The sequence below is a fragment of the Pagrus pagrus genome, assembly GCF_965226575.1.
Source record: "Pagrus pagrus genome assembly, chromosome: 8".
Taxonomy (NCBI): Eukaryota; Metazoa; Chordata; class Actinopteri; order Spariformes; family Sparidae; genus Pagrus; species Pagrus pagrus.
The window spans coordinates 4,547,640-4,559,489 of NC_140192.1; the positions used below are offsets into that span (position 1 = coordinate 4,547,640).

The window sequence follows — 11,850 nt, forward strand, 5'->3', positions numbered from 1 at the left end:
ACATCTGAAACATGAGTATGGACCCCAACCATAGACACTGCTCTTTTGTAAGCCAAACATGTTGGGAAACCCTGGTTGAATCTTTAACAATGAAGTACATTTTATAGGCTTATTAAATGTTTTTGTTAGTAAAATCTTAATCTGAAAATGATTTCCTGCCCTACTTCTGTACAGTTCATTACATTACTACTTTACACTTATTTGGCTGACAGTTTTATCCTTATAACTTGCAATAAGTGCATTGATCTTTATGGATACCACCTGACTTGCAAAAATCATGCAAGTGCATCAACTTCTTCAAATTAGCTGAACTGCTTCAAGTGCTACATTTAAAAAAACAATGTTTTTTTATAGTTTATGTCTGTGTTTTTAAAAAAGAGCATGCTTTGCAGGCATAGATTAACTGGAGTACAGTTACTTATTACACACAAGCATCTGCAGCAGTATCGGATGTGGGCGTGGCAGAAAAAGCCAGGGTGCGTATATCTCGCGAGAGTTCGTGGCTCCTGCGAAGAGAAGTACGTTTCTCCAGCAACAAGCTCTGCTCAGTCGTCTTGCACACAGACACACTAAAATGGCGTCGGCTCCGGGTGAGTGGAAAATTTAAACATTTTGCAGTAATTACGAAGAAACTGTGTTATTTACTGGAAACGACTACTTGAGGAACGTGATTTTAAAGAGGCTCTATCGGTATAATCCGTCTTTTTGGGTTATATCGTGTCGAATATCGTTCAGTGTTAGCTTACGCTAGGCACAAGGCCTTGTCATGGTAGCTAGTTAGCTCATCCAGTCGTTGTGGCTTTTTTCCTCTGAATGACTTTTGTTCATTTCTGCATACTGAAGTTGATAATGGACGCCAGATTAAAACGTTTACCATTTTTTTGTGTTCATGTTTTTAAATACCCATAATCTCTGCACGCCTAAGTTAATTTCGCACCATCTTCTTTTAAGCGATTGCCTGGTAATTGTCTGGGTGTAGTTGAATGGCGACCTAAATACCGGTCTGTGCAGCGTGCTACTAGCATTAGCATCTCCGCTCGCGCCTAAAGACTGTTTTGTTTGAATGCGCCACCGTCGGCTAACAAACCTGTAACTTTTCTTTAGCAGATTACAGCTCCTACAGTCAGACCAGCACTCAGCAAGGGTAAGAGGCTTCAAATGTATTTACAGAAGAGATGATTTATTTATGTGTATACATTTATTAGCGTCGTTTGAGTCCATAGTATCAGTTCAATGGTACTTAGAGTATTCACTTAAGAAATGTAAGGCCTCATTATATGGAAATATGAATAGGATTGAAGTGGCTGTGTAAGTTGTGTAATTGCCACAATCACATACCAGATACATTCAATTAGTTAATAAGTGTGTCCGTGTTTGAGGGACCACATTATCTTGACTCAATAACATTGATTTGTTTTAACAGGTATGCCTCTTATGCTGCCCAGCCCTCCCAAACCTATGGACAGTCGGCACAGGTGAGATTTATAAAGATTGTGATAGTTGTCGTTTTAATTTCACAGATAATTTGAAAGACTAAAGTATTTGTTTTAATGTCTTCTAAGGCATAAAATAAATAAATCAAAATGTTGTTGTTTGATGTGTCTGTTAATGTTGTGTACATGTCTTTCAGCAGAGCTATGGGCAACAAAGTTATGGATCCTACGCCCAACCCGCTGCTGCTGACGGCAGTTACACCCAGACAACCCCTGCTTCAGGGACCTATCCACAGCAGCAACAGCAGTATGGTTCCTCATATGGCCAGCAAGCATCAGGTCAGTTATTAGGATATGAGCATTTGGCACAATTTTATAGTATAATGAGGCGTTCTCTCTGATATAGTCCACATTTGATTGATTTCATCAAGTGTAGACGGCAAACACATAGGTGGTTAGATACGAATCAGATGAAACTCATTGATAAACTTTTGAAATCTGACAGATTGAATCAGTCTGGCTGCTAAAATAAGATTTCAAACTGTTATGTTCTTGCAAAATGCCACCTAATTATACAGCACATCAAGGTAATGTTACCTAAACATGCTAATCTGATCTATTGAGTGATATTGTTATGTTTTCTACAGCTGGATATCCTGCTGCCCAGTCTACCACTCATAGCTACTCCCAGTCAACCCAGGGTTATGGAGCCAGTGGTTATGAGAGCACTCCTGCTGCTGCTGCTCCAGCTGCCTCCCAGTCTTACGGCTCTCAGCCAGGATATACTGCCCAGTCTGCCTACCCTGGATATGGCCAGCAGGCTGCTCCCACTGCGCCACAGAGGTAAGTACCCACTGGTCATGAACCAAATTCATCAAACCAAAACACGTATCTCTCTTTATCGACTGATTTGCCCTGCCTTATCCCATCAGTTACAATGCCAACAGCCAGCCAGCTAGTTACAACCAAAGTAGCTACTCCCAGCCAGCAGCATATGGCCAGCAACAGCCTGGCTACCAGGCCCAGCAGGCAAGCTACGGCCAGCAGCAGGGGTACCAGCAGCAGGGCCAGCAGCAACAGGCTCCTCCTGCTTACCCTCCTCAGGCTGCTAGTTCCTATGGACAGCCCCCAGCCAACCAGTACAACCAGCAAGGTGGACCACCCAGCTACAACCAGTCCAACCATTACAGTAAGCTTTGCTTTTCACCCACACCTGATTGCTGTTTTCCTATCTTCATAAATATTGTTCAGTTTAATGTCACTGTAAACATACTATGTCTGTATATTTAGATGCATTTGTGCTTCTCTTGTACAGGTAATTACAGGCAGGATGGCCAGGGTGGAGGTTCTGGTTACTCTGGCTCTGATTCCTCAAGGTACCCAGGTGGAGGGGAGAGCAGGGGCCCTGGTAGGGACGGCTTTGATCGAGGGGGAATGATGCACCGTGGGCGTGGAGGCATGGGCCGTGGCATGGGGTAAGTGTCTTTCCTTAGCGCTTAACCTCACTTGTTTTTGACTCTACAGGTGCTGTGGCCACTTGGGGCAGGGCTGAGACAAGTTACCATCAGAAACGTAATCAAAAAGTAATATACCAGCAATTTATTAAATTTAATTCTCTTTAGTATGGGAACGTCATTATTTATCAGCAGTTGATGCTAGTAAATGATGGACTTTGATAATACCAACACTGGCAGCAATTGTAGCTGTTCTCATTCAGTTTCTCTCAGTCCTGCCTCTCATTTGGCCAAAGGTAAGAAAATGGTTTGTCCCATTTTATTTTTAAATCAAAGTTGATTTTGGTCAAAGACCTGTGCATAAACATTTAGGTTGAACAGCATATATCCTAGAACATCATTGGATTATGATCTAATATGAATAAGTTAAACTGAGAGGTTGCATATTTCAGGGTTGGTCAGGGAATGTGATAGAAGCATATTGAGAGAAGCTCTTATTTATATATCAAAACTATAATGGGTATCTTTCTATGGAAGGTTCAAACACTCACTCTCCCAGCAGCCGCCTTTTTAAAATCATTTTTTTACTATGATGCATCAATCCTTGTAGGGTGGTACAGTTGCTGAAAGAAGAATGCAATCAGAAGTAAAATCAAGCAGATGTTTTGGTTTCCAATAATGTCATGCTGTAGTCCTTAACTAAAAGTTAGTGTGTCCTGCAAGAACTCAAAGGATTTATAAATACAGTGGCCTCAGTATATTCTGTTGCATTTCAAATGCACATTTATGCTTTATCTAGTCCAATATATGGGTCAGTATAATTCCTTAATAAGGTTTTTTCCCTTTTTTTTAGATAGTCTCTTATTTTATTTTTATTTTTTTCAATTTGTAGGTGGTTTAATGCATTTGTCCTCATTTCATTGGCCCGAATAAGCAATACCAAAAAGAAAAATGTCACCATAGACCTGGTGTCAATTATGCTAATGGAAATGGAAGATCTTAGTAATAAAATGCATCGTCTACAGAGATAAAGAAACATTTTTTTCTCAAGTTTCTCGGTAGTCTGCTTGGTTCTGTAACACTGATCCTAAAAGAGGATCAAAATGTATCACTTGACAGAGACAGTCTGTTAAATGGGTTTTTGTGGTCAGTGTTTTCATATCCAGCCAAGCCAAAATTTCATCAGTGAAACCTGCAAACTTGCATTGAGGTCAAAAAACATTGAGAGCAAATTTGATATGAGTCAGTATTTCATTTTAAAATGACTATAACTGTAAATAACCACTGTTTTGATTTGAGTTTTCTGGTGTCACGTGTCCTTGATAAAGTTAGATGAAAATAGGGGTCCGGTTATGTTACAAGACATGGGAAAACATTAAGACTGTGTAAACAGACGTACTGTTTTCAGTACAATACTAACAATACTTTAGGCTGTAGGGATTGTCTTAGTGCAGTTACAATTATACAACACTGAAGATACAGTCCATGGATTTTGGTGTTGTGTTATACAGTCTTGGCTTGGCTGCAAAAAATGGGCATTCAGGTATATTATACTTTTTGTATTGTATGTAGATGTGTATCACTCATGATAGTGAAGGTTTCATCAAGCTGGTCAATGACGTATTTACTCTGGTACACTCATTGAAATGCAGTCAAATTTGCTCTTGATGTAGCTTTGGGTATTTGGACAGTTTGCTCCCTGTAAATGCACATTTTTCTACTATTCTGTAGCCAGAAGTGGTTTTGCCAAACCCCGAATCAGATTAGGTGACATCAGCTCCCCTGAAAAGGATTTGAAAAAGTTACCAAGAGAGGGTCCAGGGACATAAAACTGAACAGAGGTTGTACTCTACATTCGTTTTGGTTCAGATTGGTTGTTGTTGCTGTAGAACTAAAATATGTAAAACATTACATTTGTGAATAGGCATGTTTGGTTTCTTAAATATTTCCGGCGCTCCTCAGTATTGATCTTGATGTCATGACACAAGGGCACAAAATTGGCACGAGCTGAATGCCAGAAAAATGTGCAAGAGTGGCTGGTAGATTTGCTTTACTCACTGCCCAAGAAAAACAATGGTAACCTAGTGAGTGGCTGGTAAAATTTGAATATTCACAAACCATTTGACAGGTGGACAAAAGTTTATTTGGCACCTGCTTAACACATTTCCATGTCAGGATCTGTTTTGGGCAAGAGCTTTTTTTTAATTTATTTTTTAAACGAGATCACGTTTTGGGTCAAGCATGAGAATCATCCGCTGTCATTTCAGGTGCTCTTTTTTTTTTTTTTTTTTTTTTTTAAAGTTCTTAGATGGTTGCATTTTCTGAGTCACACGTTTTAAACCTTTTAGTAAATCAGAGTTCTCTTTTGGGTGTTTTTTGGTGCCGCAAATACACAAAAATGCAGTTTAATACAATATAGGAATCTAATTTAGCAACTCTGCAGTCTTATCAACATAGTGGAAAATAAGAATGCATATAAGCAAAAGACATAAATAGGAAAAACCGCTAAATACATTTATAAACTTGGATGTAGCAGAGCTGTGTTTAGAGTTACAATTTCATTTTAGGGTCAATATTAGCTTTGCACAGGTATGTTTGTCTGTTGTGGGGGGGAGGGGTTGCACACTGTCATTTTTGAAATGTATAAACTTGTTTTGTGGTTTGGATTACAAATGTTTGATCACATTCTTTTGACCACTTTTTAACATGCTTTGTCACATTTATACCGTACAGGTAACAGTGAGAGCCATTTAAAACCATCTATTCTCTAAAAAGTATCTGTACTCAGTACAGAGGCGCCAACTTAAGCAGCAGGAGGGGAGCTAAAACAAAGATTCGGGGTCTGCCTTTTTTCAAGAACTGAGGATGGTGTTTTTTGTTAAGCATGATGGGTTTACAAATTTACCAAGTCTTTGTTTTAAAGTTAACGTAACCCTGGTGAACAATGTAAAAATTTGTTTTTGGTGTTTATGAAGTGAACAATGTATAATTGTTTTTTTTGTTTTATTTCGTGGTGAATGTGATCACCGTATCCTCTTGTGAAATTTCAGATGCATTGTGTCTATTTTTACACTTGCACACATCTGATTCAGCTATAACTGATGTCAGAGCTACTTTTTTATTGGGGGTGTTGGCTCGTTTCTGGTTAAAACTCTCGACTTCAATGCATCTGAAATCCTTCTACCTGTGTACAAATGTTTTGGGTTTTGTCACATTTTCAAAGGCCGTGAAAATACTGTATATTAGTCATTCATATTTTTACACAAATGTATCCGCTACTGCAAACTGTCACTAGAGTTGTACTCAGCTAGCTAAGAAATGGCAAATAGCTAATACACTCATCCCCTGGATTAGATTGTGTTTTCATAATTTTGGGGAGTTTTTTAAGTTGCTGTTTGGCTAGTTGGAATGTTTTGATTACTCCCTCAATCAAGCCACTTTGGTCGAGCCATGGAAGTGGCTGTAAAAGGGAAATCGCCTTCATATCTCCATTTATTCCCCCATAGCAGCGCTGGAGACAGAGGTGGCTTCAATAAGCCTGGTGGTAAGTTAACGAGTATTACACTGGTTAGTCCTTTTTGAAAGCCTTAAACTTTTTGAGCAAATATGTTTCGACTATTGATGTGGCTTACTTTGTTGTATGAAAAACAAAATTGATTTACATGAACACATCTGAAAATATTGGGGAATTTTTTTCAATGCCTGAGACCATTTTCCCTGGGATACTTGGTACAAATTCAGTTTTCTCCTTATGGTTCGACAATGAGTTTGACAGGTTAATGACAAATTTCCACACAACTGTGTCTGTTACTGCTTTAACAAATCTCATGAGCTGAATTCCTGGGTATTTTTGAGGGTTTCTAACTGGTCTAAGAGGCTTTTACACAATTACTTACCAAAGGGTCTGAGGTGTTCAATTTTCAATTCAATATCACTCGTGCGAATTGTGGTGTACCATAAGGTGCCATTTTCAACTTCTCCTATATGACTGACAGTGGTTTTAATTGAGTGTCTGGATTATCTTGGTAGTACTCCTCAGGTGTTGTACACTGACCTTTAGTTGCATGCACTGACTTGTCTCAATCTGTGTCTCTTCCCCTTGACTGATGGACCACAGGACCAATGGGCGGTGACGAGCGTGAAATGGGTGAGTAGAGTCACGCTAGACGCCTTGTTACTTCTTGACATTGTTGGTTCATACCGTGAATAATGTTCTGAAAGATTGCATTTTTACTGGATATCTGTTATGTATTTTTTGAAGGACGCCCTGAGGAGCAGGATGACTCTGAGAACAGCACCATCTACATCACAGGGTTGACTGAGAAGGCTAACCTGGAGGAGATGGCTGAATTCTTTAAACATGTTGGACCAATCAGGGTAAGAAGAGCTCATCACTCTTAATGTTAAAGTAGGCTAAACTAATATGGAAACAAAACTAAATCAACTCTTTTCATGCGTCTAGATTAACCGCAGACTTGGCCAGCCTGCCATCAACATCTACACAGACAAGGACTCGGGAAAGCCCAAGGGAGATGCCACGCTGTCCTATGAGGAGCCAGTCTGTGCCAAAACAGCTGTGGAGCATTTTGATGGTACGTTTTATTGACCGTGCACATCAGAGCAGAACAGATGTTGCGTATCATACATGATGAATTAATATAACTTGTGAATGTGATTTAATTTTTTTTATTATTTTATATTCTAGGGAAGGAGTTCCAAGGTCGAAGGCTTAAGGTATCCATGGCACGCCGTAAGCCCATGATGGGTGGAATGAGGGGTGGCATGCCCATGCGAGATGGCATGATGGGTCGTGGAGGTAAATATCAGCTATATTTGTTCGTTAGACTATTTGAGGGCATGTTCGCTCAATTAAGCACAGAAAAAACAAAAGGTTGAAAAGTGGCAGCTCAGCCTCTTGTTTCACGTGAAGGCGTCCTGCAATGGAAGATCAGCATTGATCTTAGTTGCTGGAGACGGCTGAAAAATATTTAAAAAACAGTGGAAATGCAGTAATCATTTTATAATGTCCTTGTCTTATCAGGTATGATGGGCCGTGGAGGAGACCGTGGCGGTTTTGGCCCACGTGGTGGTCCACGTGGTATGGGCAGAGGGGGACCCACAGGAGGCAACATGCAGCAGAGAGCTGGGGACTGGGAGTGTCCTAACCCGTACGCATTACTTCTTATTGCAGTGTCATCTTTGGTGTCTATTTTGTATCAAAGTTTGGATTTTAATGTATTTACTTGTCTGTGGTCTTAGGGGTTGTGGTAACCAGAACTTTGCCTGGAGGATGGAGTGCAACCAGTGCAAAGCCCCCAAACCAGAAGGATTAGGTGGTGGCCCTCCATTTCCCCCTGGTGGTGACCGCGGCAGAGGTGGGATGGGAATGCGTGGAGGCAGAGGCATGGACCGCGGTGGGCCAGCTGGAGCTGGAGGCCCAGGTGGCCCCGGAGGTTTCCGCGGAGGCTGGGGAGGCGACCGCGGTGGATTCAGAGGACGTGGTGGAATGGATAGGGGAGGTTTCCGTGGGGCCGGGCGTGGAGGACCACCCATGGACCGAATGGGTGGCAGAGGTGGAAGAGGAATGGGCCCACCTGGAGGCAAGATGGATATGAGGTAACAGTAAGAAGTTTTCTTGCTCTGGCCATCGAGTAGCTCCAGGATTGACAATATTTAGCAAATTAACGCAAACCTGACCAGAACAGTTGCTCTACATGTTGGTGTAAAGACCAGACACTGAACTACTTTTCTGCACCTTTACTGTTTGTTTTTTTAGGGACCATCGCCAGGAGCGCAGAGACCGACCCTACTGAAGACTTTCTTGACAGTTCCTCTTGTGGAATATCATTTTTAAGACGAGGATTTTTAATTTATGATTCCATATTTTGATGGTCATTGAACTGCTTTCAAACATCTTGTGCAGTTTCATCAAGCTCATGTTTCCACTTTTTTTTTTTTTTTTTTAGTTTACCCATGTTTATGCTACGTCTTGTACTGTGCACGTTTATTTTTGTTGTTGTTGCTTTTTTTAAATATGCAGATTAGTTTTGACATTGTATTGTACAACATTGTTCATTCGTTAACATAATTGCTTCCCCTTTCCCATAACTGGCAATTGTATAGTGACGAATTTGGGAAATAAAATTTTAATGATTTGATGTTTTTTCTGTTGTCTTTACTCAACTTTACAAAAAGAAGCCGTAGAGGATCAGCTGTAACAAAGATGTCAGTGCAATCACTGTTAAGAGTGAAAATGTTGTTGTTGGTGAAGCCATATTTGCTTTAAGGTCTATAATGAAATGTTCTTACAGCTGCAATTAATAACACAAAGTGAAACAGATGTTTAAACAATGCAAGTTCATGGTGAAGTCCAAGGCTGTAATGACAAGATGGAAGCAGTCCCTTCCCTGTTACTTGGTTGAATGGATTTTTGTTCACCATCACAGATAATGACTTGGCCCTGCTAAACTCATTCCTCACTGATCTGTGATGACTTTCAGAAGTATTGAACAGCTCTCTCCCTGCAGGCCAAAGGGTTGATCACATTACAGTCACTTACAAAGGCTATGGACCCATTTCTGTATTCCTATTATGTGAAGGGCACTTCAGATTATTCATATTTTTGAGTACACCAACTATCCGCCATTTTCAGACCCATACTACGGCTCTGTTTTGTTTCCACTTTTGTGCTGTTTAGTTCTTGGCTGTGGATGGAGCTCATCTGCAGGGCCTAACAGCTGTTGCATCTCTTACCAATAGGTGGCGCAGGTCTGCTGCTGCAGTCCTGAGTCAGACTGGCTGGGCCTGGTCTCTGGTGCTTTGCATCAATGATGCTATCAGTGTCTTTGTTCACACAAAAGACTAGGAGGATGCAGTGCTTCAAGCCATTTCCTGTGAATGATTTGATTTTAGCGTTCGTATTTAAATCACAGTCAACGAACGGCAACTTATTTTCCGCCTTACAACGTGACATTGTTGCCATAAACCGCCACAACACAGCTGATCTTAACGTCCTGTAGTTAATACATCACATATATTGAACTGTTTGACTTTTCTCCTCAGACGTTACTATTTTAACTGCACTCATTGAGCAGTTTTCTTTAATCAGGCACGTCATGTTGAATTAAGTGCCGTTATTAATCACAGATGTCAATCCTTGGCACGTTTTCTACTTCAGCATGTGGCAGACATGCTTCTCTTTGATGTTTCCTTTTTGTACACCTATTGGGTTACCACCGGATAATCCTGCCTGGAGTATCCTGTCAAATTCATTTGGTTAAACAGTATATTATAACTGCAGTATTTTCCATTTAGCAGTTTGTCTACAAATTGCTTTAGTGGAGCACTTCAGCTTCAAAACTAAAGGTTGAAAACACATCTGTATGTCACTAAACATGTCTGAAAAAACATTTTTGAATACAGCAGCTGGCTTTTCCTTCAGAGCCAGCAACTTTTAAGACTTGAAAGTGATTTAGAGCAGGACACAGTTGTTTTTCCAACTTCAGGACTGCTGTGCTTTTTCTGGAAAAAACAAAACTTACTATTATTTTATCACAAATAACCAGTAGGTCACTCCATCTTCACTCAAAAAGCTTACAACTTTGTGGTCTGACCTCATGATCTGGTTCCTGATGTAGATACAGTTATCCCTGCTGCAGCTGACATCTTGAAGTGCCCCTCATCTGCTGTGGCCAGTTCTTGTGGATTAATAGTGCTGATTTCTCCCCCTATTTACTGACCGAAAAGCTGATTCATCCAGGCCCAGAAAATGATCTCATCAACCCCCACCTTCTCTCTCTCCCTCTCTCTTCTTCTGTCTCTCTCTCTCTTCCGCCCCCTCCCTCCCTTCCTTTCTTTCTCTCTCTCTTTCTTAAAAAGACATGTCCCTCTTTTTTAAATGAAAACAAGCCCTCCTTCATGCCGGTGGGCTTTGCTTCAAATTCAAAAAATCACACACTGGGAGGGAGCATGAGCTCCTCTGATGGAGGGGAGCCTGTGATTTGTAAAAAAGTTGTTAAATGAGATGATGGAAAATAAGTTTTTGAACATTCATTTACATACAAGCAACGATTTTCAAGATAAGAGCCCCCTGCACATAACCCCTACAACACCAGAGACCATTAAAACTGCAGCTGAGTTTGACGTCTCAGTTTCTAATGGTCTGCTTTTTTTAAGTTTTGGTGGTGATGTTTCCCTTTTGTTTTAACAGAGGGTGACTTTAAAGCCTGAGGCAAGCTTTACCTGTTTTCGAAAATTTTAACATGCCACGTAAACCTGAAAATCAGGTCGTTTGCACGGACGTTTGACCCCCGAGTTTCAAACCTCAGTGTGTCTTGATTCTCAGTCTTCTCAAGATGATAAAGAATGAAAATTTAAAGTTTTTCCTGAGTTAACTTTACACACATGTTGTCTCAACTTACTATCTAAGTGCCCCCCAAAAAAGTAGTAGTCCTCTGCCCTGCCCTGCCCTGACAGCAGCCCTGTTATCTTGTGTGATAGTAGCTCATTTCCTATCATGCACACAGTAGATCATGTGCTCTTGAATTGGCTGCTTTGACCTCTGTTAACAAGCAGCTTGATTAGCCTCGACTATCAACTGTATATCTCTCACTATCTGCCTTTATAATCCAGCCTCCTCCTGTGTCTGTCCTCCCAGGTGTGACTTCGTTGATTTCTTGCCTGTGCTTCCCACAGAGCAATAATCACGCGCTGATTGCACTGAAGCAACACGGCAGAGTTACGTCTTCACCACATCCTTCAATCATTAATAAGATTATACAGTCGGGAGGGAAATTCTTGTGCTGAGCGGAGTCGATGTCTCATGATGCTGGGATGCAAGCTTTATTGGCCTTTATCGCTCGAGGCTATTTTGTAACGAGACCACACACAAAGGCTTCATTCTTCAGAGACTGTGAAGCCTGCTTATGTGGAAATCCCAAATGATAAATGATAAAAAATGTATG

At 40.8% G+C, this 11,850-nt stretch overlaps 1 protein-coding gene across 5 annotated transcripts; it reads left to right on the forward strand.

The window, feature by feature from the left end:
* Nucleotides 1–522: 522 nt before the first annotated feature.
* ewsr1b (EWS RNA-binding protein 1b) lies at nt 523–9,045 on the forward strand. Of its 5 annotated transcripts, none has more exons than XM_084360171.1 (15): nt 523–590; nt 1,105–1,144; nt 1,424–1,475; nt 1,631–1,772; nt 2,081–2,276; nt 2,366–2,622; nt 2,749–2,908; nt 6,394–6,431; nt 7,005–7,034; nt 7,149–7,264; nt 7,350–7,479; nt 7,593–7,703; nt 7,929–8,055; nt 8,147–8,503; nt 8,664–9,045. In XM_084360171.1, the coding sequence occupies exons 1-15, from the start codon at nt 575–577 to the stop codon at nt 8,698–8,700; spliced, it is 1,809 nt and encodes a 602-aa protein (XP_084216297.1). In that variant the 5' UTR covers nt 523–574; the 3' UTR covers nt 8,701–9,045. The 5 variants fall into 5 exon arrangements, with proteins under 5 accessions (XP_084216297.1, XP_084216299.1, XP_084216298.1 ...); XM_084360173.1 differs by having other exon boundaries at nt 1,634–1,772; XM_084360172.1 differs by having other exon boundaries at nt 524–590; nt 6,397–6,431.
* Nucleotides 9,046–11,850: the final 2,805 nt, after the last annotated feature.

What these genes read in the sequence shown, in the direction of transcription:
- ewsr1b (XM_084360171.1), top strand. An exon ending in CAGACCAGCACTCAGCAAGG is followed by an intron (nt 1,145 to 1,423) that starts GTAAGAGGCTTC and finishes TTGTTTTAACAG; the next exon opens with GTATGCCTCTTATGCTGCCC. An exon ending in TGGCATGATGGGTCGTGGAG is followed by an intron (nt 7,704 to 7,928) that starts GTAAATATCAGC and finishes TTGTCTTATCAG; the next exon opens with GTATGATGGGCCGTGGAGGA.